Raw genomic sequence first — 23,702 nt, 5'->3', positions numbered from 1 at the left:
AGAACAGAACCCTGCGGTACGCCGACAGGCAGAGGGATAGAAGTAGAAGAGGATCCACCAGAGTGAACACTGAAGGTGCGGAGGGAGAGGTAGGAAGAGAACCAGGAAAGGACAGAGCCCTGGAATCCAAGTGAGGACAGGGTATTGAGGAGTATGCTGTGATCGACAGTGTCAAAAGCGGCGGAAAGATCAAGAAGAATGAGGATGGAATAGAGACCCCTGGATTTAGCCAGTAATAGGTCATTGGAGACTTTAGTAAGCGCAGTTTCGGTTGAGTGGAGAGGGCGAAAACCAGATTGTGGTGGGTCAAGAATAGCATGTGAGGAGAGAAAAGGCAGCGGTGGTGAACAGCATGTTCAAGTAATTTGGAGAGAAAAGGGAGGAGGGAGATGGGTCGGTAATTAGAGGTACAAGTAGGGTCGAGTGAAGGCTTCTTAAGGAGAGGTGTGACCACAGCATGTTTAAAGGCAACAGGGACAGTCGCAGTGGAAAGTGAGAGGTTGAGGATGTGACAGATAAAAGGAATAAGAGCAGGAGAGATGGCATTAAGAAGGTGGGTGGGATTGGGATCAGAGGAACAGGTGGTACATTTAGAGGAAGAAAGGAGAAGTGTAGTTTCCTCAATAGTAACTTCAGGAAAGGAGAAAAAGGGGAGAGGGGAATGGACTAGTGGAGGGAGAGGTGGCGAGGTAGAGAATTTAAGGGTTATCTTTTGAACCTTGTCATGAAAGAATTCAGCAAGGGTCTGAGGAGATAATGAAGGGGGAGTTGGGGGAGGGGCACCTTGAGGAGAGAGTTCAATGTGGTGAAGAGAAGTCGAGGGTTAGAGCCAAGAGAGTTAGTCAGTTGGATATAATAATCCTGTTTGGCGCGTAAAAGAGCAGATTGGAAGGAGGTCAGCATGAACTTAAAGTGTAAGAAATCAGCACGGGCCCGAGATTTCTGCCAGAGGTGTTCGGCAGAGCGGGTACAGGAAACGTAGGTAGCGGATATTAGAAGTCAATCAAGGTTGGGGTTTTGTACACCTTGAAAGGCGGGTCATCAAAGGTGCAAGAGTGTCTAAGGCAGAGGATAGAATATTGTTGTAAGAAGAAACAGCCTCGTTGACAGACGTGGATGGTGCCACAGTAGAGAGGAGGTTTGAAACATGGGATGATAGAGATGAAGGGTCAATATCATGAAGAAAGGAGGTATAGCTGTCCCCCTGTACAAGTCGTCAGTGAGCCCTCCACCTGGAGTATTGTGTTCAGTTTTGGAGGCCGCATCTTGCTAAAGATGTAAGAAGACTTGAAGTGGTCCAGAGGAAGGCGACAAGAATGATATGGAGCTTGCACCAAAAGACCTATTAGAAGAGACTGGAAGGCGAGGCCTGAATATATATACCCTAGAGGAGAGGAGGAACAGGGGAGATATGATAGACGTTTATGTCAGGTCTGCAGGGGAGGCCTTCTGGAATTAGGTGGGGAAAAGGACACAGGGAGTATTCAGCAGCGTTGGGCACAGGATTTAAAGCAACCAAAACTGCGGTTAGATTTTTGAAAATTGACTTCTTGTATACCAACATTGTCGGTGAATGCCAATCTGCGCGACTGTCAGTATAGAATCTTATATAGAGCATACATGCCCAAGGCTCAGGTGTTCAGAATGGGGGGGGGGGGGGGGATACCGGATCCTTTCTGTTCCAAGTGTAAACAGAGGGGAGGGTATGTTGTTTCATTCCCTTTGGGAATGTCATCGGATAAAGGCCTTTTGGAAACAGATATTTATGTATTTGGAGTCGCTGGTGCATTCCAGGGTTCTGCTTTCTCCTCTGGGATTTTTACTAGATAAATATGAAATATTTGCATTTCAGCATAAAGGGACTCAGCAGCTTATTCAGAAGGCCAGTCTATTGGGGAAGAAGCTCATTTTGGGAGCATGAATGAGCGAAGATCCGCCAGATTATTGGCACTGGCGGAACAGATTGCATGAGCTCTTGCTGCAGGAACGTAGGATGGTGGGGTCCTCCCAAAGGAGAAAAAAAGCCTTCTTGAGAACTTGGGAACCATACTTACAATCTTTGTCGTCTAGGACTCACAGCCTGGTACTTAATAAGCTTTGATCTCCCTCCCTTTTTTTTTTCTTCTCTTCCTCTTCTTTCCTTTTGTCGTGTTTCTTTCCTCCCGAACTTAATAAAAGGGGTGGGGGGTTGGGTGCAAGGGGGATGAGTGAAGGATCACTTAGTAAGATTAAGGCTTTGTGACCTAAGTGTACATTTGCTGTGTTTACATGGTGGGAGGGGGGAAGGGATAGGGAAGGGAATATGGGTATAGGTTGGTTAGGGGGGGTAGGAGGGGGAATATTAACAGTTAGATGCAGACGATTGTGTGGCAGTAACTGGATAAGTGTATAGAGTTATTCTTGCATTACTTGTTTTGTTTCTAACCTGGTGTGTTGTTAGCGAACAGGCAGAATTCTTCGTCAATAAAAGGACTACGCAGGAAATAGAGGGGAGGGGTGGGGATAAAATGTTAAAAAGTTTTGATGATGGACTGTTCACTTGGTTTAATGAGTATCTGTGTAATTTCGCACTTTTGTATTTTTTTTTTTTGTCATGTTGGTTGTAACTATCTCTTGAATTGTCATCAATAAAAAAAAGTGATGAACCATAAATACTTGAAAGATTTTTTTTTTATTTTTTTTATTTATCATTTTCACATTTTTACAAGCATTTACTACTTGAGTAGGTAATACAGTTAAGAAATTACCACATGATTAGTCAAACAAAATAAATCAGGAAAATATTACAAAACTTGTATTAGACCACCAGATTCCAGGGACTAAGAGCCGTTAACTTAGGAGAAAGAAATTTACTTCAACATATCTCAAGATTGAAATAAAGCAATAGCAGATTATTACAAACCCCCAAAAATATAATTACACTCCCAACATCCTAGTCTTAAGGCGAAACATAACGGTTTAGATTCAAGAAGCATTATAATAATTTTTTCTGAGAAATAAATTGTTTTAAATGTTCGGGTTCAAAGAAAACATATTTTACCCCTAAATATTTTATATTGCATTTACAAGGATAGTTCAAGTGGAATGAGGCTCCTAAAGACAAAGTTTCAGCACGAAGTGCTAAGAAGTCTTTCCTTCTAATTTGAGTTTTAGTAACATCTGGGAATACCCAGATTTTCCCCTCATAAAATGGGGTTTGTAAGTTCTTCAAAGCCATCTTCCTGACAGATTCTAAATCTTGCGGAAATATGAATGAGACCAGCAAAGTTTGCCGCTCAGTTATATCAGTCAGCGATGTTTCCAGTAGTTCTGATACATTTAAATCCGGTTGTTCCAACACTTGTATTGCTTTCTTTGTAGGGAGATAATAAATTTTGTTCATTGGAGGCACATTTTCTAAGGTAAATTTTAAATTTTCCACCAAATACCTTTTAAAAATTTCTAATGGAGGGTATATAGAAGTCCGTGGAAAATTCAGAAATTGTAAATTTAGCCTCCTGTTATAATTTTCAAAATGTTCCAACTTTTTATGTATCAGCATATTGTCTTGTATTAATTTAACTGAGGTTTCCTTCAATTTAGAGTTTTCAATTGACAAATTTTTGATCTTTTCAGTTACCTTTTCTTTCATAGAAGAAAATGCAGTAGTTAATTCCTTTACATTACCCACTAACGGTTCAATCTTGTTAGTTGATTCCATCACCGTCTGTAGAGTCTCCCATATCGCCTCAAGAATCACCGCCGGCGAGGAGACTAGAGATTTTCCTGGTCTCTGTGCCATCTGACTCTCAGCCGTTGCTATTATACAGGCCTCAGCTGTAACGTCGAAGTGGGGACCCAGTAGTAGCTCTCCTTTCCCGTCACCACGGTTTGGGGCTACTCCTCCATCATCGACCTCAGCCGGTTGCGGTGGTGGTGGGCCCACCGGGGGGGACAATGAAACGTCCTGCCCCTGAAGCTTAGCCTCTCCTCGGGTAGCGAGCTCAGCAGGGCTTCCCGGCGTCATAGCAGGGGTTCTTGCGAGGAATCCTTGGATAGAGAGCTGTGTTGGAGTCGAAGTTCGTACCGGCAGGGCTCCGGTTCTCAAAACCCCCTTCCTCTTGGTATGCGGCATCGTTGAGGAAAGAAAAAAAGTAAGATAAATCTTTAAAGAAGAAAAATCTACCAAGAGGTGTAGGTTTAACACAGCGCTATCCGAAGGCTCACTCGCGGGATGATGTTGCTGCCGCCATCTTGCTCCACCCCTCTCATGTGCCGAACTGAAAGATTAATATACAAACATTTTCCAGAGAAGGGAAAGTGGTAAAACTAGAGGATGTGAATTGAGGTTGCATGGTGGTAGACTTAGGAGCAATGTTAGAAAATTATTTTAAGGTGTGGGATGAACACAGAGGATCTCTAATTAGAAAATGAATGATATACAAAACAAAGCTTAAAGGGTTGCATATGTGTTTGCATGTGAAGTGGTGCTTAATTGGCGACTGTGGCTGCATCAACTAAGGCCGGTGCTGTGCTGGCTTGTACGGTCTGAGTCCCGCATATGGCAATCTGGTTTAGGGTGGGCTGGAGAGAGCTTTGATGGAAACGTCAGTGGTTTGGAACGTGAGGACAGTGCAGGGCAGACTTTTACAGTTTTTGTAGTGGAAATGACAAGATGGTTTGGATAGGCTGGAGTGGGCTTTGACGGCAACTCCAGTAGTTGGAACATAAGGACAGAGTTGGGCAGACTTCTATGGTCTATGTCCCAGAAACACCAAAGAAAGACCATGAACAGGTAAATAATATCACGTTCATTGTTGATTTAAATCTTGAATTGATAAGGAATATGACTGTTGGGGAGACTGGATGGACTGTTCAGGTCTTTATCTGCCATCACTATGTTCCTACTCTGGGCCTCTGTCTTGTTACTGCTCTGGGTTTTCCATGAATGAACCATGCCCTCCTGGCTAAGCATTCTAGAGCTAGAATTCTCTTAAAATGAACCTGTGAGGTAGTGTGCTTAACGGGAACCAGATTTATTCCACACACTTAAGTCACACTACAATTTGTCACTTATTCTATACAGATTTTTAGTGTAAAGAGAATTTTGATGTATTATGAAATGCGAGTTTCTCTTCAGTGATTCTTTTTTGCACTGTTATGTGCCTGATCTGAAACTAGAATCACTACTACTACTACTACTACTATTTAGCATTTCTATAGCGCTACAAGGCATACGCAGCGCTGTACAAACATAGAAGAAAGACAGTCCCTGCTCAAAGAGCTTACAATCTAATAGACAAAAAATAAATAAAGTAAGCAAATCAAATCAATTAATGTGAACGGGAAGGAAGAGAGGAGGGGGTAGGTGGAGGCGAATGGTTACAAGTGGTTACGAGTCAAAAGCAATGTCAAAGAGGTGGGTTTTCAGTCTAGATTTAAAGGTGGCCAAGGATGGGGCAAGACGTAGGGGCTCAGGAAGTTTATTCCAGGCGTAGGGTGCAGCGAGACAGAAGGCGCGAAGTCTGGAGTTGGCAGTAGTGGAGAAGGGAACAGATAAGAAGGATTTATCCATGGAGCGGAGTGCACGGGAAGGGGTGTAGGGAAGGACGAGTGTGGAGAGATACTGGGGAGCAGCAGAGTGAGTACATTTATAGGTTAGTAGAAGAAGTTTGAACAGGATGCGAAAACGGATAGGGAGCCAGTGAAGGGTCTTGAGGAGAGGGGTAGTATGAGTAAAGCGACCCTGGCGGAAGATGAGACGGGCAGCAGAGTTTTGAACTGACTGGAGAGGGGAGAGGTGACTAAGTGGGAGGCCAGCAAGAAGCAGATTGCAGTAGTCTAAACGAGAGGTGACAAGGGTGTGGATGAGGGTTTTGGTAGAGTGCTCGGAAAGAAAGGGGCGGATTTTACGGATGTTGTAAAGAAAGAAACGACAGGTCTTGGCGGTCTGCTGGATATGAGCAGAGAAGGAGAGAGAAGAGTCAAAGATGACCCCAAGGTTTCGAGCTGAGGAGACAGGGAGAATGAGAGAGCCATCAACAGAAATAGAAAATGGGGGGAGCGGGGAGGTGGGTTTGGGGGGGAAAATGAGAAGCTCGGTTTTGGTCATATTTAATTTCAGGTGGCGTTGAGACATCCAGGCAGCAATGTCAGACAAGCACGCTGAAACTTTGGTTTGGATGCAAGGTGAGATATCAGGGGTAGAAAGGTAGATTTGGGAGTCATCAGCATAGAGGTGGTAGGAAAAGCCATGGGATGAGATTAATGAACCAAGGGAAGAAGTGTAGATAGAAAAGAGGAGGGGACCAAGAACAGAACCCTGGGGTACGCCGACAGGCAGAGGGATAGAAGTAGAAGAGGATCCACCAGAGTGAACACTAAAGGTGCGGAGGGAGAGGTAGGAAGAGAACCAGGAAAGGACAGAGCCCTGGAATCCAAGTGAGGACAGGGTATCGAGAAGTATGCTGTGATCGACAGTGTCAAAAGCAGCGGAAAGATCAAGAAGAATGAGGATGGAATATTGACCTCTGGATTTAGCCAGTAATAGGTCATTGGAGACTTTAGTAAGCGCAGTTTCGGTTGAGTGGAGAGGGCGAAAACCAGATTGTAATGGGTCAAGAATAGCATGTGAGGAGAGAAAATCAAGGCAGCGGCGGTGAACAGCACGCTCAAGTAATTTGGAGAGAAAAGGAAGGAGGGAGATGGGTCGGTAATTAGAGGGACAAGTAGGGTCAAGTGAAGGCTTCTTAAGGAGAGGTGTGACCACAGCATGTTTAAAGGCAGCAGGGACAGTCGCAGTGGAAAGTGAGAGGTTGAGAATGTGACAGATAAAAGGAATAAGAGTAGGAGAGATGGCATTAAGAAGGTGGGTGGGAATGGGATCAGAGGAACAGGTGGTACATTTTGAGGAAGAAAGGAGAAGTGTAGTTTCCTCAATAGTAACTTCAGGAAAGGAGGAAAGGGAATGAGGGGAAGGAGAGAGAGGGGAACGGACTAGTGGAGGGAGAGCTGGTGAGGTAGAGAAAGCAAGGTTTATCTTTTGAACCTTGTTGTGAAAGAATTCAGCAAGGGTCTGAGGAGATAGTGAAGGGGGAGTTGGGGGAGGGGGCACCTTGAGGAGAGAGTTCAATGTGGTGAAGAGAAGTCGAGGATTAGAGCCAAGAGAGTTGGTCAGTTGGATATAATAATCCTGTTTGGCACGTAAAAGAGCAGATTGGAAGGAGGTCAGCATGAACTTAAAGTGTAAGAAATCAGCAAGGGCCCGAGATTTCCGCCAGAGGCGTTCGGCGGAGCGGGTACAGGAACGTAGGTAGCGGATATTAGAAGTCAGCCAAGGTTGGGGTTTTGTACGCCTTACAGGGCGGGTCATCAAAGGTGCAAGAGTGTCTAAGGCAGAGGATAGAGTATTGTTGTAAGAAGAAACAGCCTCGTTGACAGACGTGGATGGTGCCACAGTAGAGAGGAGGTTTGAAACATGGGAGGATAGAGATGAAGGGTCAATGTCGTGAAGATTCCTAGATAAATTAGATAGGATAGGACGGGACTGGGAGGGAGGAGATTTAAGTGTGAAAGTTATAAGATGGTGATCAGAGAGGGGAAGATCGGAGGCAAGGAAACTAGAGGGTGAACAGTTGGAGGAGAAGATGAGATCAAGACAGTGACCATTTTGATGAGTGGGGGAGGTGGAGCATAGTTGGAGATTAAAGGACGACGTTAAAGCGAGTAACTTGGAAATATAAGAGTTGGAAGGATCATTAGCAGGAATATTAAAGTCACCAAGGATGAGAGAGGGGGAGGAAGGATCATGGAAGAAGGCAAGCCAGGCATCAAAGTCACTGAGGAAGGATGAAAGGGACTTATCAGGGGGACGATAAATGACCGCTATTCGAAGAGGCAGAGGAGAGAAAAGGCGGATAGAGTGGACTTCAAAGGAGGAAAAACAGTGAGATTGAGGTGGAAGAAGGGGTTGAAATCTGGAGGAGGGAGAGAGAAGTAGTCCAACACCGCCCCCACGGCCAGCAGGGGTCTAGATACATTTTTGTTAATCAGATAAAAACTTTAGTTTAAAATATGCTGTGTCTCTTTTATTTTCCTCCCCAGGGCCACACTTTATTTAGACTAGCAGTCCCTTTGTGTTTGGGCTAGCAACTTACTTGAAACCTACCTCTACTGTATTTGTCACGATCCATCATTAAGTTCCATGGTTTCTCCTCCCTCTAATATTTAACCCTCTTCCTCTCATTTGTCAGCCACAGCCATCAAGGGTCACAGATTTGTACCCCCCCCTCCTTCAAATAGCTCTCTGTAGAAAAATTCATGAACATGGAATCTGACCACTAGATGTTGTTGTGTTGGGTGGAATGCCCCTTCCTCCTGGTGAATTGTGAATGCTGCATCTGTAGTTTTTCAGGTCTCAGTGGGCCCAAGGAGCAAAAGCCAGGCTTTGCGATCGCTCATTTTATACATGCCAGTGCACATTACTTTGAGGCACTGGGCCAGCCCACTTACTTTTTATTGCCTCATCCTATAGAGTTAAGTATCCCCCTAGTGCAGGGTTGTCCAACCTTGGTCCTCGAGGGCCGCAATCCAGTTGGGTTTTCAGGATTTACCTAATGAATATGCATAAGATCTATTTGCATGCACTGCCTCTATTGTGTGCAAATAGATCTCGTGCATATTCATTGAGAAAATCCTGAAAACCCGACTTTGTATGGCCCGAGGTTGGACATCCCTGCCCTATTGCTTTTTGCTGTTTTCTCAGCAGCTGTTTCGAATTTCAACGAGAAATTTTGTGTACTTATTTAGTCATCATACTTTAAATACGATGTTGATGTTACTGATATTTTAGCATTTTAAAAATGTTTGAGCTAAAACACAGTAAAATAACGTCATTCAAATTATATAATTAACAATGCCAGTATTTCACTGTCATTGCTCAGTGTCCACCCCCAGCTTTAACACGGGTCTTCAGTCAGTTTGGGAAGTTCTTAATACCCTTGTCAATTGGTCCTTGTGGCAGGCTGTCCTAGATCATCTGCAGTACTTCCTTGATTTTGACAGTTGTTTGCAGCCTTGTGTGGAGCTTGTGATAGGCCTCCAACGTTGCTCTCCAGACAAAAGTCTACATTACTATGACATCATTTACAGTAAGTTGGTACACCCCGCTTTTTTTCCTCCTCAAATAATGGTGTTTTACAGTACAAACATTCTTGAACATGTGAAAATCACTGGGTGGTCATGTTAAAAAGTCTGTAATTTTACAGAGATTAAAGATCTCATTCCATTCGGTACATAAACATAGTAACATCAAATAAAGCTGTAAAATTTCATGTTGAAATTCCAAGCAGTTGCTGAGAAAACTAGGGGTTACTTTTTTTTTTAATTTTACTTCACGCTGCATGGTAGGGAAAGATCTTTAGGTTATTGATATTTATACGGAGGGGATCCCCAAATGGTTGGGATTTCACGATATGATAAGTTACGTGCAGGTACAGTAAATACTTGTCCCCAGAGGGTTTACAATCTTAAGTAGAGAGTCACGGATTTGATATACCTTAGCTGACACGATCAGATAAGTGTATTAATTAATTACATTTGTATCCCACATTTTCCCACCTATTTGCAGGCTCAATGTGGCTTACATAGTGCCGTAAGGCGTTAGCCAGTCCAGCAGAGAAACAAATACAGGTGATGTGGTCGAATAGGGTACATTAGAGTCAGGCACAAAGGGGTTTGAAGAAAGGGAAGATTATATAATGTCCAGTACGATCGTTGCAGAATATAGGCATTTATGTGGGGGTCAGTAAGGTATGCCTTTTTGAACAGGTTGGTTTTTATTGATTTCCTGAAGTTTAGATGGTCATAGATTGTTTTGACAGCTTTTGGTAGTGCGTTCCATAGTTGTGTGCTTATATAGGGAAGCTGGATGCATAGGTTGTTTTGTATTTGAATCCTTTGCAGTTTGGGTAGTGGAGGTTTAGGTATGTTTGTGATGACCCGGTTCTGAAAGAAATCTTGGTAAACCTGGAAGATATGCTAAGCCAAATTGACAAATTAAAGAGTAGTAAATCACTTAGACCGGATGACATACATCCAAGGGTACTCAATGAACTCAAGCATGAAATTGCTGATCTGCTGTTAGTAATATGTAACCTGTCGTTAAAATCGCTCGTAGTATCTGAAGATTGGAGGGTGGCCAATATGACGCCGATTTTTTTTAAAGGGTTCCAGGGGTGATCTGAGAAATTACAAACTGGTAAGCCTCATGTCAGTGCAGGGCAAAATAGTGGAAACTATTATAGAGAATAAAATTACAGAATAAGTGGAGGGGCATAATTGAACAGGGCGCCCAAATTTTCCTGAGGACGTCCTCACAGGATGTCCCTGCGAAGGGGCGGGCAAACCCGTATTATTGAAACAAGATGGGTATCCATCTTTCGTTTTGATAATACGGTCGGGGTCGCCCAAATCTCAACATTTAGGTCAAACTTAGAGATGGTCGTCCACAGTTTTCGGCGATAATGGAAACCAAGGACGCCCATCTCAAAAAGGAACAAATCCAACTCATTTGGTCGTGGGAGGAGCCAGCATTTGTAGTGCACTGGTACCCCTGACATGCCAGGACACCAACCGGGCACCCTAGGGGGCACTGCAGTGGGATAACTGATGTACTAACTGAATGGAAAAAGTACTTCCCTTACCGATCCCTTAGCAGTTTGGAAAGGAACGGGCATGCATGAAGAAAATCGCATGCAAATGAGCTGCTTGCTGTTAGCTCATATGCACATGATTTCCTTTCTAAGGAGGGGAAGCCAGTGCAGAGCAGCCAAGCGTTATGCGTGGCTGCTCTGCGCATGCCAAAGACGGCTTCATACACGCAAACAAGCTGCCTGTATAATAGCCGTCTACAACCTTAAAAAAAAAAACCACAAGTCCAGGTGAAAATGTCCCAAGTGCTCATCAGGGATGTCTTTTTTTTTTTTAGTATGGGTGAAGGACGTCCCAAGTGTTAGGTGCTTTTGCTATGCCTCTGTCCCTGCAGTCATGGACATTCAAAATGTGGATGTTTCTGTGAGAAGGACGTCCATGCCTTTGCTATGTCTCCAACACCCCCTTTATTTATTTATTTGGATTTTGGATCACAAGTAGCAGCACTGGGATTTGAACTGGCCACCTCCGGATTGCAAGACCAGTGCTCTAACCACTAGGCCACTCCTCCACTCCACTCCCTTGAAATTTGGCCGTCCCTGTGGGGAGGGGGGCAGTTCAGGACGTCCAAAGTGTTTGAAAGAAGGACGTCCACGCCTTCGCTATGCCTCTGCTGACACACACACACACCTCCCCCCCCCCCCCCCCCCCCCCGGGGACCTTCATACTGCTGTGATGGACCTGAGTATGATATTTGAGGCTGGCAAAAAAAGTTTTTAAAGTTGTTTTTTTCAGGGTGGGAAGGGGTTAGTCACCATTGGGGGAGTCAGGGGAGGTCATCCCCGATTCCCTCCGGTGGTCATCTGGTCAGTTCGGGCACCTTTTTGAGGCTTGGTCATAAGAAAAAATGGACCAAGTAAAGTCGCCCAAGTGCTCGTCAGGGATGACCTTCTTTTTTCCATTATCGCTCAAGGACGCCCATCTGTTAGGCATGCCCCAGTCCCGCCTTCGCTACGCCTCTGACATGCCCCCGGGAACTTTGGTCGTCCCCGCGACAGGAAGCAGTTGGGGACGCCCAAAATCGGTTTTTGATTGTGCCGATTTGGGCGACACTGAGAGAAGGACGCCCATCTCCCGATTTGTGTCGAAAGATGGGCACCCTTCTCTTTTGAAAATAAGGCTGCTAGACAAACATGAGTTAGTGGAACAGAGTCAGCATGGACTCAGCCAAGAGATGCCTTGCCTCACTAATTTGCTTCATTTCTTTGAAGGTGTGAATAAACATGTGGATAAAGGTGAGCCAGTTGCTGTAGTGTATCTAGATTTTCAGAAAGCTTTTGATAAAGTTTCTTATGAGAGACTCCTGGGATAGGAGGCAAGGCTCTGGAGTGGATTAGGAATTGGTTACTGGACAAAAAACAGAGGATAGGGTTAAATGGTCATTTCTCTCAATGGAGGAGGGTAAATAGTGGAGTGCCGCAGGGATCGGTACTGGGACCGGTGCTATTTAACATATTTATAAATGATATAGAAATCAAAGCGACGAGTGAGATGATTAAATTTGCAGATGACACAAAACTATTCAAGGTTGTTAACACACATGCGGACTGTGAAATATTGCAGGAAGACCTTAGGAAATTGGAAAAGACTGAGCATCCAAATGGCAGGTGAAATTTAATATGGACAAATGCAAGATGATGCACATTAGAAAGAATAATCAAAATCATAGTTACCTGATGCTAGGGTCCACCTTGGGGGTCACCACTCAAAATAGATCTAGGTGTAGTTGTTGATAATACGCTGAAATTTTCTGCTCAGTGTGCGGCAGCTGCCAAAAAAGCAAACAGGATGGTAGGAATTATTAAAAGGATGGTGAATAAGACCGAAAATACTATAATGCCTTTGTATCGCTCCATGGTGAGACTGCACCTTGAGCACTGTGTTCAGTTCTGGTCGCTGCATCCCAAAAAAGATACAGTGGAATTAGAACAGGTTCAAAGACGAACGACCAAAGTGATAAAGGGGATGGAACTCCCCTCACACGAGGAAAGGCCAAAGAGGCTAGGGTTCTTCAGCTTGGAAAGAGACAGATGAGGGGAGACATGACCAAGGTCTACATAATCCTGAATGGTGTAGAATGAGTAGAAGTAAATCGATTTTTTACTCATTCCAAAAGTACAAAGACTAGGGGACAATCGAGGAAGTCACATGGAAACATCTTTAAAACAAACAGCAGGAAATATTCCCTCACCCAATGAACAGTCAAGCTCTGGAACTTATTGTCAGAGGATGTGACAACTGCGGCCAGCGCATCTGGGCCCAAAAAAGGTTTGGCAAACTCCGGTAGGAAAAGTCCATAGTCTGCTACCGAGACAGACACGGGAAGCAATCGCCTGCACCGGGATCTGCAGCATGAGTGCTGCCACAATCTGGGTCTCTGCCAGGCACTTGCAACCCGGTCCGGCCACTGCCTGGAAAACTGGACACTAGGCTAGATGGACCACCGGTCCATTTTAAATCATTGAAAATTGACATATGGACTATAGATGACGAGTTGGATAACAACGTTTACAAAAAAAGTGTCTTAAAAAAAAAAGAGGGACCAATGATGAAGTGTGAGACTAAACCTTGATGGTATAGGAAGGTGACACCATCGAGTTTCTCTATTTAGGTCAGAAGAATAAATTGAGACAATTATAATCAAGTCCTATAAATTTAAAGTATTTGTAGTTTCTGTTTTGGGCTTCAGTGAGTTTATTGTTGCCTTAAGAAGGGTGTATTGATCACATATAGATATGATACACATTTATCTAAAAACTCTCAACTTCCCCTGAATTTTAGTAAGAAATGGACTAACATATTTGAAGAATAGCATGCTGTCTACTTACTATATAACATGTCACTATACCTTTTGCCAGATAACATTTCTCCTTCGTTGGTGTGTTGGTGATTTGTTCCCTTGTGCTGTTTACTTGATATTCTATTATTGTTCATTGTTCTATATAACTTTATTTGTTTTCATAAAAATTCAATAAACATAGCTAAGATTTAACTTTATTCATGGTTCATGAATTTTTTTTATAACTGTATACACCACTCTAGCTAACTCTTTTAGTAAAAGATATGAGTATAAAAGATCCAAAGGTAGAACCAGCAGCACTTCAGCAGTGCCCTTTCCTGATGTTTCAATTTTAATCTTGCATCCAATATTACCCTTAAAAAAAATTAATTTTATCTTTAGTTTGCAGTTCCATGTCTGCTAGCAAAATCTTTTGAGATATGGTTTGTGCAGATGGGCTGAGATTGTTGGGGTACAAAATTACATGATCATATTCAACCAGTGCTGGAATCTTTGCATTGGCTGCCAGTAGAAAAACGTAATGAATTTAAACTTTAGCAAGAATTACTCATCACAGAATTTGGCTACTTGCATAAATCAGTATTACCCTTTATATTCGTTGTGATCTGCACAAAGAGTAGCATTGCAGGTTCCATGGATAATAAAACTGGTGGAAACTATGAAATGCACTGTGTTCTCTTTTGGGCCTATGTACTGAAATTCGCTTTCTGAATAGTTTGATGGATATACCTGATATACCGGCATTTAAGCAGCAGTGCAAGATGTGTCTATTTGCAAAAGAATATGGCCATTGAAGGGTGGGACAGGACTAGAAGATTCAGGTGCGGCTGGGTTGCTATTTGTGGTATGTACTTATTTTGATTTGTGGTTTTGTTTTCATTTTTCTTTTTTGATTGTTGTAAACAGTTTTGAAGTCTAAAGGGAGAAATTGTGCGTATGTCTGTATATACACACACAGTTTCTCTCTTTAGGATTCAAAACGGTTTACAGCAATCAAAGATAAAATTAGCACAAAACTGCAAATCAAACAACTACATACCACAAATATCTTTTTTTTAAAAAATTTGTGAGTTCACTCCAAACGTGTTGATAAAATCAGATTTCTCCCAGGTGCTTAGGGAATGTTGGTTTGGATCCCCTATATGGGGTTTGCCAGGCCTAGGGGTAGAAGGAAGATAATATGGCAGAATCTTCTACCAAGTAGTGGCTTTGGGGTTTGCCTTAAGGGGAGGTTCCTGTGCTGCCTTGGCAAGATTTATGGGAAGGGATGTGCAGCAGAAACTTCTGAGGACGCAGACCTCTTTCCCCTTTTAGATCTTCTGTTGTTCAGAGGCTATAAGAACATCACAAGCTTTCATCCAGCAATTTGAAACTGACACTTTCTGTTTCAGTGCTGTCCTGGAAACTGCCCACCCTGTGATCAAGTCTGTGGTCGTGCTCTAGGATGTAGGAACCACAAATGTTCCTCAGTTTGTCACAGAGGTAAGAATGAATGGAAGATTGAATGTGATCCATATTTGAATGAATATATATATATATATATATATATATATATATTTTTTTTTTTTTTTTTTTTTTTTTAATATAGTTGCCTGGTCATGAGCAGTTTTAACAACTGTTCAGTGTTGCATCATCTCCATATAATATCTGATAATCAAGCACCTATATAATGGCATGGTACAAGGCTATAACACAAGGTTTTGCACAGAGCTAATACATTTACAGTGTATCATGAAATGTTTTTATAAAGTCTTTAAAAAAAATAAAAAGACAAGGTCATTTAACTGACAAAACTGAAATTCTTTGTTTTATCCATAAAAAAAGAACAGGTAAGTTAACAGTGCAAACGTCCCTAATCTGCAGTCCTGATTTTTCTCAACCTTGTTCTGGAAGATACCTCTGTGTTAGAGTATTTGTTTTTCTCTGAGGGCAAGCAAGACCATTGGTATTCTCGCATCTGGGTGATGTCATCTTATGGAGCCAGGTGCATATGCTGTGTAGCGTATACAGCTATTAGAAAATTCTAGCAGTGTCCACTGCGCATGGGTGGGTGCCTTCCCACCTGAGTGTAGGTTCCTTAGTTGTCTTCCCAGCGCCATGGAAAAAAAAGATATGTCTTGCCATCTCCCCTCGGCACTTTTCAGTATTACCCTTTTGGTGCCTTCCGTTACAGGTTTTCCTCAGGTTGTCTTTTATTTTCCTCAAAAGTTTATTTTTAATAACATTCCCCTTTTATTTTCTTAGGTGTTTAGGCCCTTTAGGTTATTCTTTCTTTCTCGTGCAGCTCTTTAGGCCTTCTTAGGCCTGAGCACCAGCCTCAATTTGAGCCTTGCAGCTTTTTGTCGCTCAAGATTGAGGAGTTTAATTTTGTTGCAATACTTTTCTCGATGTCCAAGAAGGCCCCCAGTGGCTTCAAAAGGTGCACCCACACAGTTGGTGCTTCATGTGCCTGGGACCTAACTACCAGTCTAACTCTTTTTCTCTGTTTAAAAATGCAGTTGAGGACACAAAGGTTGTGTTAGGTCCAGCAGGAGAAATGTTTTGGTTCCTCAAAGGTTGGTCCATTGACATTGGCACCAGAAGCATTGACCTCGATGGCTGCCCAGATTTCATGTACCACTGGGAGTTACCAGCATCGAGGAGATCTCCATCTCTCTCGACATCGGGTGCTGATAGTAGGCCCCAGAACCAGTCAGCATTGGCCCTAACACTGAGGATTCATACGGGTTCAATGCAGCCCTCTTTGGCACTGAAGGACCGTGACACCAAGTGTCAACAGAATCCTGAGAAGCATTGGCATTGGTCCTCTTTGAAGCACAGTGCCGGGAATGCCAGAGCATCAGCATCTCTGGTACCAGAGAAGTGCCAGCACTGGGATGATTGCTTCCCCTCCTTGGTGGAGGTGCTGGTGCTCTCCAGTCTTCAAGCGTTCAGGTTCCCACTTCTGTTTCAGCAATGCCTTTCTTAGACTGCCCCTGAACTGGCTCCCCAGCCTTTGCCAATGCCTGTCCTTGATGAGTGGTACTAGGCCATGCTCATGGCTCAGATGTTTCAGCTGCACATCACTCAGGCATTGAGGACACTTGCATCAGTTGCAGCTCAGCCTCATCTCCTTATAAGTACATAAGTATTGCCATACTGGGACAGACCAAAGGTCCATCAAACTCAGCATCCTGTTTCCAACAGTGGCCAATCCAGGTCGCAAATATTTGGCAAGATCCCCAAAAGTACAAAACATGTTATGCAGTGGAGTTTCCCTAAGTCCATTTTAATAATGGTCTATGGACTTTTCCTTTAGGAAGCCGGCCAAACCTTTTTAAACCTCGTTAAGCTAACCGCTTTTACCACATTCTCTGGCAACGAATTCCAGAGTTTTTTTTTTTTTTTTTTTTTTAACTCATCTTTATTAACATAAAGTTCAAAAGCCGGGCACAAATCATGAAAAAAAGAAAAATAACAAGTACAAAATTGGCCCGTCTTATCTTATACAAGTATCAAGATTTCACATTTTCAACATTTTCTCCCCTCCCCCCCCCTCCCATTCCTACCCCACCCTCCCCCCTCCCTCTCTTCAGGAATTTAAGATTCTGCTGCGGGCTACTGAAGTCAATGTGTCCCAAAAGGGTGCCCAGGCTGTACAAAAAAGGTTTCCCTTAGTCCCTGCCAGGTCTGCAATCCCGCTGCGTTCAAATGAGCACATGTAGATCATGAATGAACGCCATTGGGCTATGGTGGGGGTGTCCGATGTCATCCAGTGTTGTAAAATTGTTTTTTTTCCCATCAATAAAGATCTATGTAAGAAGGCGCGTAAGCCTGGCTTAGATTGTCCGTGTATAGTATAAATTCCAAATAATTGAGTGGGAGTATGTCGCCATCTCACCTGCCACATAGACGAGATGTGTGCCGCTAAGGCTATCCAGAATTGTTGAATGGCGGGGCAAGACCAGAACATGTGACTCAAGTGGGCATTTTCCTTCCCACATCTGCGACAGCGGTCTGATTCACACAAAGTGGCCCGGAATGCCCTCCTGGGAGAGATGTGTAGGCGAAAAACAAACTTGTACTGAATTTCCCACCAGCTAACATTTTCAGTCAATTTATAGGTTCCAGCCAAGATAGTCTTAATGGTCTCCGGGGTTATTTGTGTAGACAACTCCACTGTCCATTGCTGTGCCACCCGGTCAAAATCTGGAGAGTGCAGATGGTCTCTCAAATGTGCATGGAAGTACTTTAAGGGGATCCGTAGTCGTGCATCAAGACCAAACATTAAATTAAAACATTCATACACTTCCCTGGATAAGTCTTTCTTGGGCAGGGAGTGCACGTAGTGTTGAAGTTGTAAAAATGCAAATGTATCAGTTCTGTGTAAATGGAACTCTCTGTTGATTTCAGGAAGCCTTTTAATCTCACCCTTATCTGTTATCACCTGATGCAGAAAGGAAACTCCCTTGGCCTCCCATTCACGGAATGTTCTAGAGGTGTCTCCCACTGGGAATTCCGGATTACCCCGTAATGATAGTAAGGGAGAGGTCGACTTATTAAGACTAAAGAACTTACATAACCATCTCCAAGCCTGGCGTAGTGGACACAGCACGGGCCCCGCCATTCCCAAACTCGAGGGTGGTCTCTGACCCTGGTGTAGCCAGTTTGAAAAGTGTAGGGAACCCAACCAGCTAGTCTCTGCCGCTGCAAGGGAGAAGTGGTTAGTGGACCTAAACCAGTCCGATATGTGGCGCATGTTACTTGCCACAGAGAACAAGCGAAGATCCAGCAATCCCAGTCCCCCTTTAATTCTTGGAAGGATGGCTCTGTTTATGGTCATGCGCGCCCGTTTCCCTTGCCACAAAAAGTAGTTTAACTTTGCCTTCAACCATTTTTCATCCCTAACGGACAAAAACATAGGCAGGGTTTGGAAAGCATATAGCCACACAGGGAAAAGGACCATGTTATAGAGTGCTACTCTACCCATCAATGAAACAGGGAGGTCCTGCCAGTCCTGAAGGGACCGGGCCACCCGCCTCTTCAGGTGTACCATATTTCGTGAGTATAGTGAGTGCAAATCCATGGGAATCCTTACCCCCAAGTAAATCACCTCCTCCTGTGCCCACTGTAAGGGGAAAGGGCCCTCCCAATTCAACTGAATCTCTGCTTTGGATGGGAGTGCTGTGGATTTCTGCAGGTTCAAACTAAGACCTGAATATAATCCAAACTCGTCAATGGCAGCCAGGACTCTGGGGAGAGACCGCTGGGGATGGGTCAAAGTTAACAGAATATCATCCGCAAAGGATAAGACCTTTACCCGTTGACCCGGGAGAGGCACCCCACCTATATCTGGGTCTTTCTCTAAAGTACGTAGCAATGGCTCTACATATAGTAAAAATAATAAAGGAGAGAGGGGGCATCCCTGTCTGGTACCAGCTTTGATCTGCAGTGGAGGGGACCTTGTTTCATTAATTAGAAGTCTGGCTACAGGCTCTCTATACAGTACTTTAATTGCTTCTAGAAACCAGCCTCCTATTCCCACGTATGATAGTACTTGGAACAAATATTCCCACCGCACTCTGTCGAACGCCTTCTCGGCATCCAAGCTGACTAACAACAAGTCGATGTCTGCGGCATGGCAATGCGCAATTGACAAAAGTACTTTACGTACATTGAGCACTGAGTTTCTGTCCCTCATAAATCCCACTTGGTGTTCCCCAATCAGTGTATTCATACAGGGGGCTAACCGATCTGCTAAGATCCGGGCCAAGATTTTAAGGTCCACATTAATAAGAGAGATGGGTCTGTATGATTCCACTCTATCACTCGGTTTGCCCGGCTTTGGGATTAAAGTAATTAAAGCTTCATTGCTCCCCATGGGCAACTCTCCTCGTTCTATCACTTCTTCTAAGTAGTCAATGAAAGTGCTTATAAACTGAGGGGGCAAAGTTTTATAGTATTCAGCTGAAAACCCATCTGGGCCCGGAGCAGAGCCCAGAGGGAGAGACTTCAGCACCTTCTGGACCTCCTGTGCCCGCAACGGTTCCATGAGGACTCTCTGAGCCAGAGGGGAAAGGCGGGGGAACCCTGCATCTACTAGGTAATCTTCCACTGCCATATCTGTAAAGTCTCCCTCGCCTGAGTATAATCTAGAAAAATAGTCATGGAACACCTGAGCAATCCCTTCTGTAGAATATATCTTGTCTCCCTGGGGAGTCAGTATTGATGCTACCAATTTTCTCTGACTACGTGCCCTTGCCATTTGTGCTAACAGTTTTCCGGGTCTATTCCCATATCTACGGTAGTTAAATCCCCTTACTGTTAGTCTCCTTTGAGTTTGCTCGTGGATTAAGGAGTTCAGAGCAACTCTAGTGGAGGACAGTAGATCACTCGCTTCCGAAGAGGGGTTCTGCAAGTATTGTGCCTTTACTGAACGTAGGGTGCGTTCTAGTCTAATTATTCCCGCCGCTAGTCTTTTTGCTCTAGCACTCATATAGGCAATGATGGCCCCCCGCAAAACTGCTTTCGAAGCTTCCCATAGGATTATTGGGGAGTCACAGGAGTTTTGATTGTTAAGAATGTATTGTTCCCACTGAGTCTTTATATATTCATTGAATGTTTTATCTTTATGTAAATAAGCGGGATATCTCCAATGGTATGATTGTTCCCCGGGAGCATTAAACTGTAATTCTGTCCATATCAAGGAGTGGTCAGTGATTTCCATAGGGCCTATCTCAGCCTGAGTAATTTGAGAGAACAAGGAGCGTTGCACCAGGATATAATCCAGCCTAGACCACGAGTGGTGAACCCGAGACTGGTGAGTGAAATCTATTGTGGAGGGATGAAACAGTCTCCATGGATCTACTAAATTTAGGGACTGGCACAGAGCCGAAAGCCCCCTCTCTCCCCTTCTCTCACTTCGCAGGGTTCCCCTGGATCTATCCACCTCTGGGTCCAATACCTGATTGAAATCTCCCGCCCACACCCAGGGTGCATCAGAGTATCGCAGGCCCAGGGAAACCAGAGATTGAAAAAACAGGGGTGAATATACATTTGGCCCATACACCGCACACAAATACAACTGCTGACCGAACATTGTCAAGCGGATCAGGACCACTCTACCCTCCCGATCTTTATATATCAGTTTGGGCTGGCACAGAACACCCCTTCTAATCAAGATCGCTACACCACTTCTTTTTGCTCCCGATGATGAGTAAAAGCACTCTCCCACCCATTGCTGCTTTAACTTCTCATGTTCTTTGTCACTCAACTTCGTCTCCTGGAGACATGCAATTGAGACCTTATGACGCTTCAACTGGGCTAATATCTTGGTCCGTTTAATCGGGGAAGAAATCCCAGATACGTTCCAAGACATCAGCCTCACTGGGACCATATGAGGTTAAGTTAGTCTGTGAATTTTGTTGGCGTTTCACCGTAAGGGAACCCCAGGAGTCCCAGCCCCTCCCCCCGGGGAATGTTGTACTCCAATAGTTAGAAATGTTGACTACAGCCTGCCCTTTTATTATCTTTTGTGTTCTTCCTGACAAGAATCCCGCTCCTCCCTCCCTCCCATGTTCCCCACCCCCCTCCCTCCTTCTTCCCTTCTCCCCCTTCTCTTTTATCCATCCAAGAATCATATTCTCCTGTCTAGCAGTTGAATACAGGTCACTTCCATGCTAGAGGCCCCCCCGTCCCTCCACACCAACAATCACAATGTCTCAGTCTTTATAAAGTCTCAGCTCTCACCCTCTGCCAATACCTTCGCTTGACTCCAGTTGCATTCATGAGATGACTTTCAGGTCTCAGTAGCGGCCTCCAAACCATTATCTGGTGCAGAATCTAGGTTTTGGACAAAGGTGTGCGCTTCATCCGCATTATTAAATGCTTTCCACCCATTGCCTTGTTTGATTTTCAACACCGCGGGGTAAAGAAGCATAAATTTGATTTTCTGCCCATGTAGCTTCTGGCATATAGGGTTAAATAGCTTCCTTCGTTCCTGCAATGCCGTGGAGTAATCCTGGAATATGCGGATCAGTTTTCCATCATATTTAGTTGAGTCCCTCTTCTGCCGATATCCACGCAGGATTTCCTCCTTATGTAGGTAGTTATGGATTTTAACAAGGACTACTCATGGGGCCTGGCGGCCATCTTGAAGGCGCCCCACACGATGGGCCCGTTCGAGGCATAGTGGGCCCATGCTGTCTGAGAGCGCGAACTCTCTCTTCAGCCACTGCTCTAACTCCGTGGCTAGGAATCTGTCTCCAATTGATTCTGGGAGCCCTACGATTCGTAGGTTTGCTCGGCGCGACCTATTCTCTAGATCATCAATTTTCGCTAGTAGTTGCTCGATCGTGCCATTTTGTTTTTTCACCTGCGCCGCATTAGATATGCACGTGTCTTCTAGCTCCGAGACCCGGCGCTCGAGTTCTCCTGTGCGGCCCGTGGTGTCCGCCTGTGAGGCCGTCAACGTAGCGATCTGGGACGCCAATTGTTCAAACTTTGGAGCCAGTGCTAACCCCACCGCATCCGTAAGTTGCTTTAATTGTTTCGGGGTAAAAGTAGCATTATCGCTCTTGGCGTGTTCTTCGTCGCCGTTCAGCGCTTTAGTTTTTTCTTTTTCCCTCTTCGCGCCTCTAGCGGGTAGGCTGTTGGTTTGCGGTTCCACAAATTTATCCATTAGGAGTTCTTGTTAGTCCGCTGTCAATTTAAGACCGAAATTCTAAGTTTTAATCAGGTAGTTGGTGAAGATTAACGGAGGAGCCTCAGAGAGCACAGAAAACACGTCCTGAGCCCTCTAGCGCATCACGTGACCTTCCGAATTCCAGAGTTTTAATTACACGTTGAGTGAAGAATTTTCTCCGATTCGTTTTAAATTTACTACTTTGTAGCTTAATTGAATGCCTCCTAGTCCTAGTGTTTTTGGAAAGAGTAAACAGACGCTTCACGTCTACCCTTTCCAATCCACTCATTTATTTTATAGACCTCTATCATATCTCCCCTTAGCTGTCTTTTCTCCAAGCTGAAGAGCCCTAGCCGCTTTAGCCTGTCCTCATAGGGAAGTCATCCCATCCCCTTTATCATTTTCGTTGCCCTTCTCTGCACCTTTTCGAATTCCACTATATCTTTTTTGAGATGTGGCAATCAGAATTGAACACAATATTCGAGGTGTGGTCGCACCATGGAGCGATACAAAGGCATTATAACATCCTCATTTTTGTTTTCCATTCCTTTCCTAATAATACCTAACATTCTATTTGCTTCTTAGCCGCTTCAGCACACTGAGCAGAAGGTTTCAACGTATCATCAACGACGGCACCTAGATCCCTTTCTTGGTCGGTGACTCCTAACATGGAACCTTGCATTATGTAGCTATAATTCGGGTTCCTCTTTCCCACATGCATCACATTGCACTTGTTCACATTAAACGTCATCTGCCATTTAGACGCCCAGTTTCCCAGTCTCGTAAAGTGGTCTTGTAATTTTTCACAATCCTCTCGCGATTTAACATCTTTGAATAACTTTGTGTCATCAGCAAAGTTAATTACCTCACTAGTTACTCCAATCTCTAGGTCATTTATAAATATGTTAAAAAGCAGCAGTCCCAGCACAGACCCCTGGGGAACCCCACTAACTATCTTTCTCCATTGAGAATACTGACCATTTAACCCTACTCTCTCTGCTTTCTATCTTTTAACCAGTTTTTAATCCACAAAAGGACAGTACCTCCTATCCCATGACTCCAATTTTCTCTGGAGTCTTTCATGAGGTACTTTGTCAAACGCCTTTTGAAAGTCCAGATACACAATATCAACCAGCTCCCCTTTATCCTCATGTTTGTTCACCCCTTCAAACAAATGGAATAGATTGGTGAGGCAAGATTTTGTTCTTTAATAGTCGCTACTATTTTGCCCAGCACTGATGTTAGGCTCACCGGTCTATAATTTTCCGCATCTCAACTGGGACCTTTTTAAAAAATCGGTGTTACATTGGCCACCCTTCAATCTTCCAGTACCATGCTAGATTTTAAAGGTAAATTACATATTAGTAACAATAGTTCTGCAAGTTCATTTTTCAGTTCTATCAGTACTCAGAGATGGATACCATCTGGTCCAGGAGATTTGCTACTCTTCAGTTTGTTATATCGCCCCATTACATCCTCCAGGTTTATAGAGATTTCGTTCAGTTTTTCTGACTTCTCAGCTTTGAATACCATTTCTGGCACCGCTATCTC

At 44.0% G+C, this 23,702-nt stretch overlaps 1 protein-coding gene across 1 annotated transcript in view; it reads left to right on the top strand.

Moving 5' to 3' along the window:
* Positions 1–23,702, top strand: part of NFXL1 (nuclear transcription factor, X-box binding like 1) — a 259,254-nt gene that overhangs the window by 96,600 nt on the left and 138,952 nt on the right. The window contains 1 exon segment of the mRNA XM_030191351.1: positions 14,881–14,971. Within this exon segment, the coding sequence (XP_030047211.1) occupies positions 14,881–14,971 (91 nt within the window).

Source organism: Microcaecilia unicolor, chromosome 2 (genome assembly GCF_901765095.1).
Source record: "Microcaecilia unicolor chromosome 2, aMicUni1.1, whole genome shotgun sequence".
NCBI lineage: Eukaryota > Metazoa > Chordata > Amphibia > Gymnophiona > Siphonopidae > Microcaecilia > Microcaecilia unicolor.
Note: the sequence above shows the minus strand (reverse complement) of the source record. Positions and strands in the feature narration are given on the sequence as shown.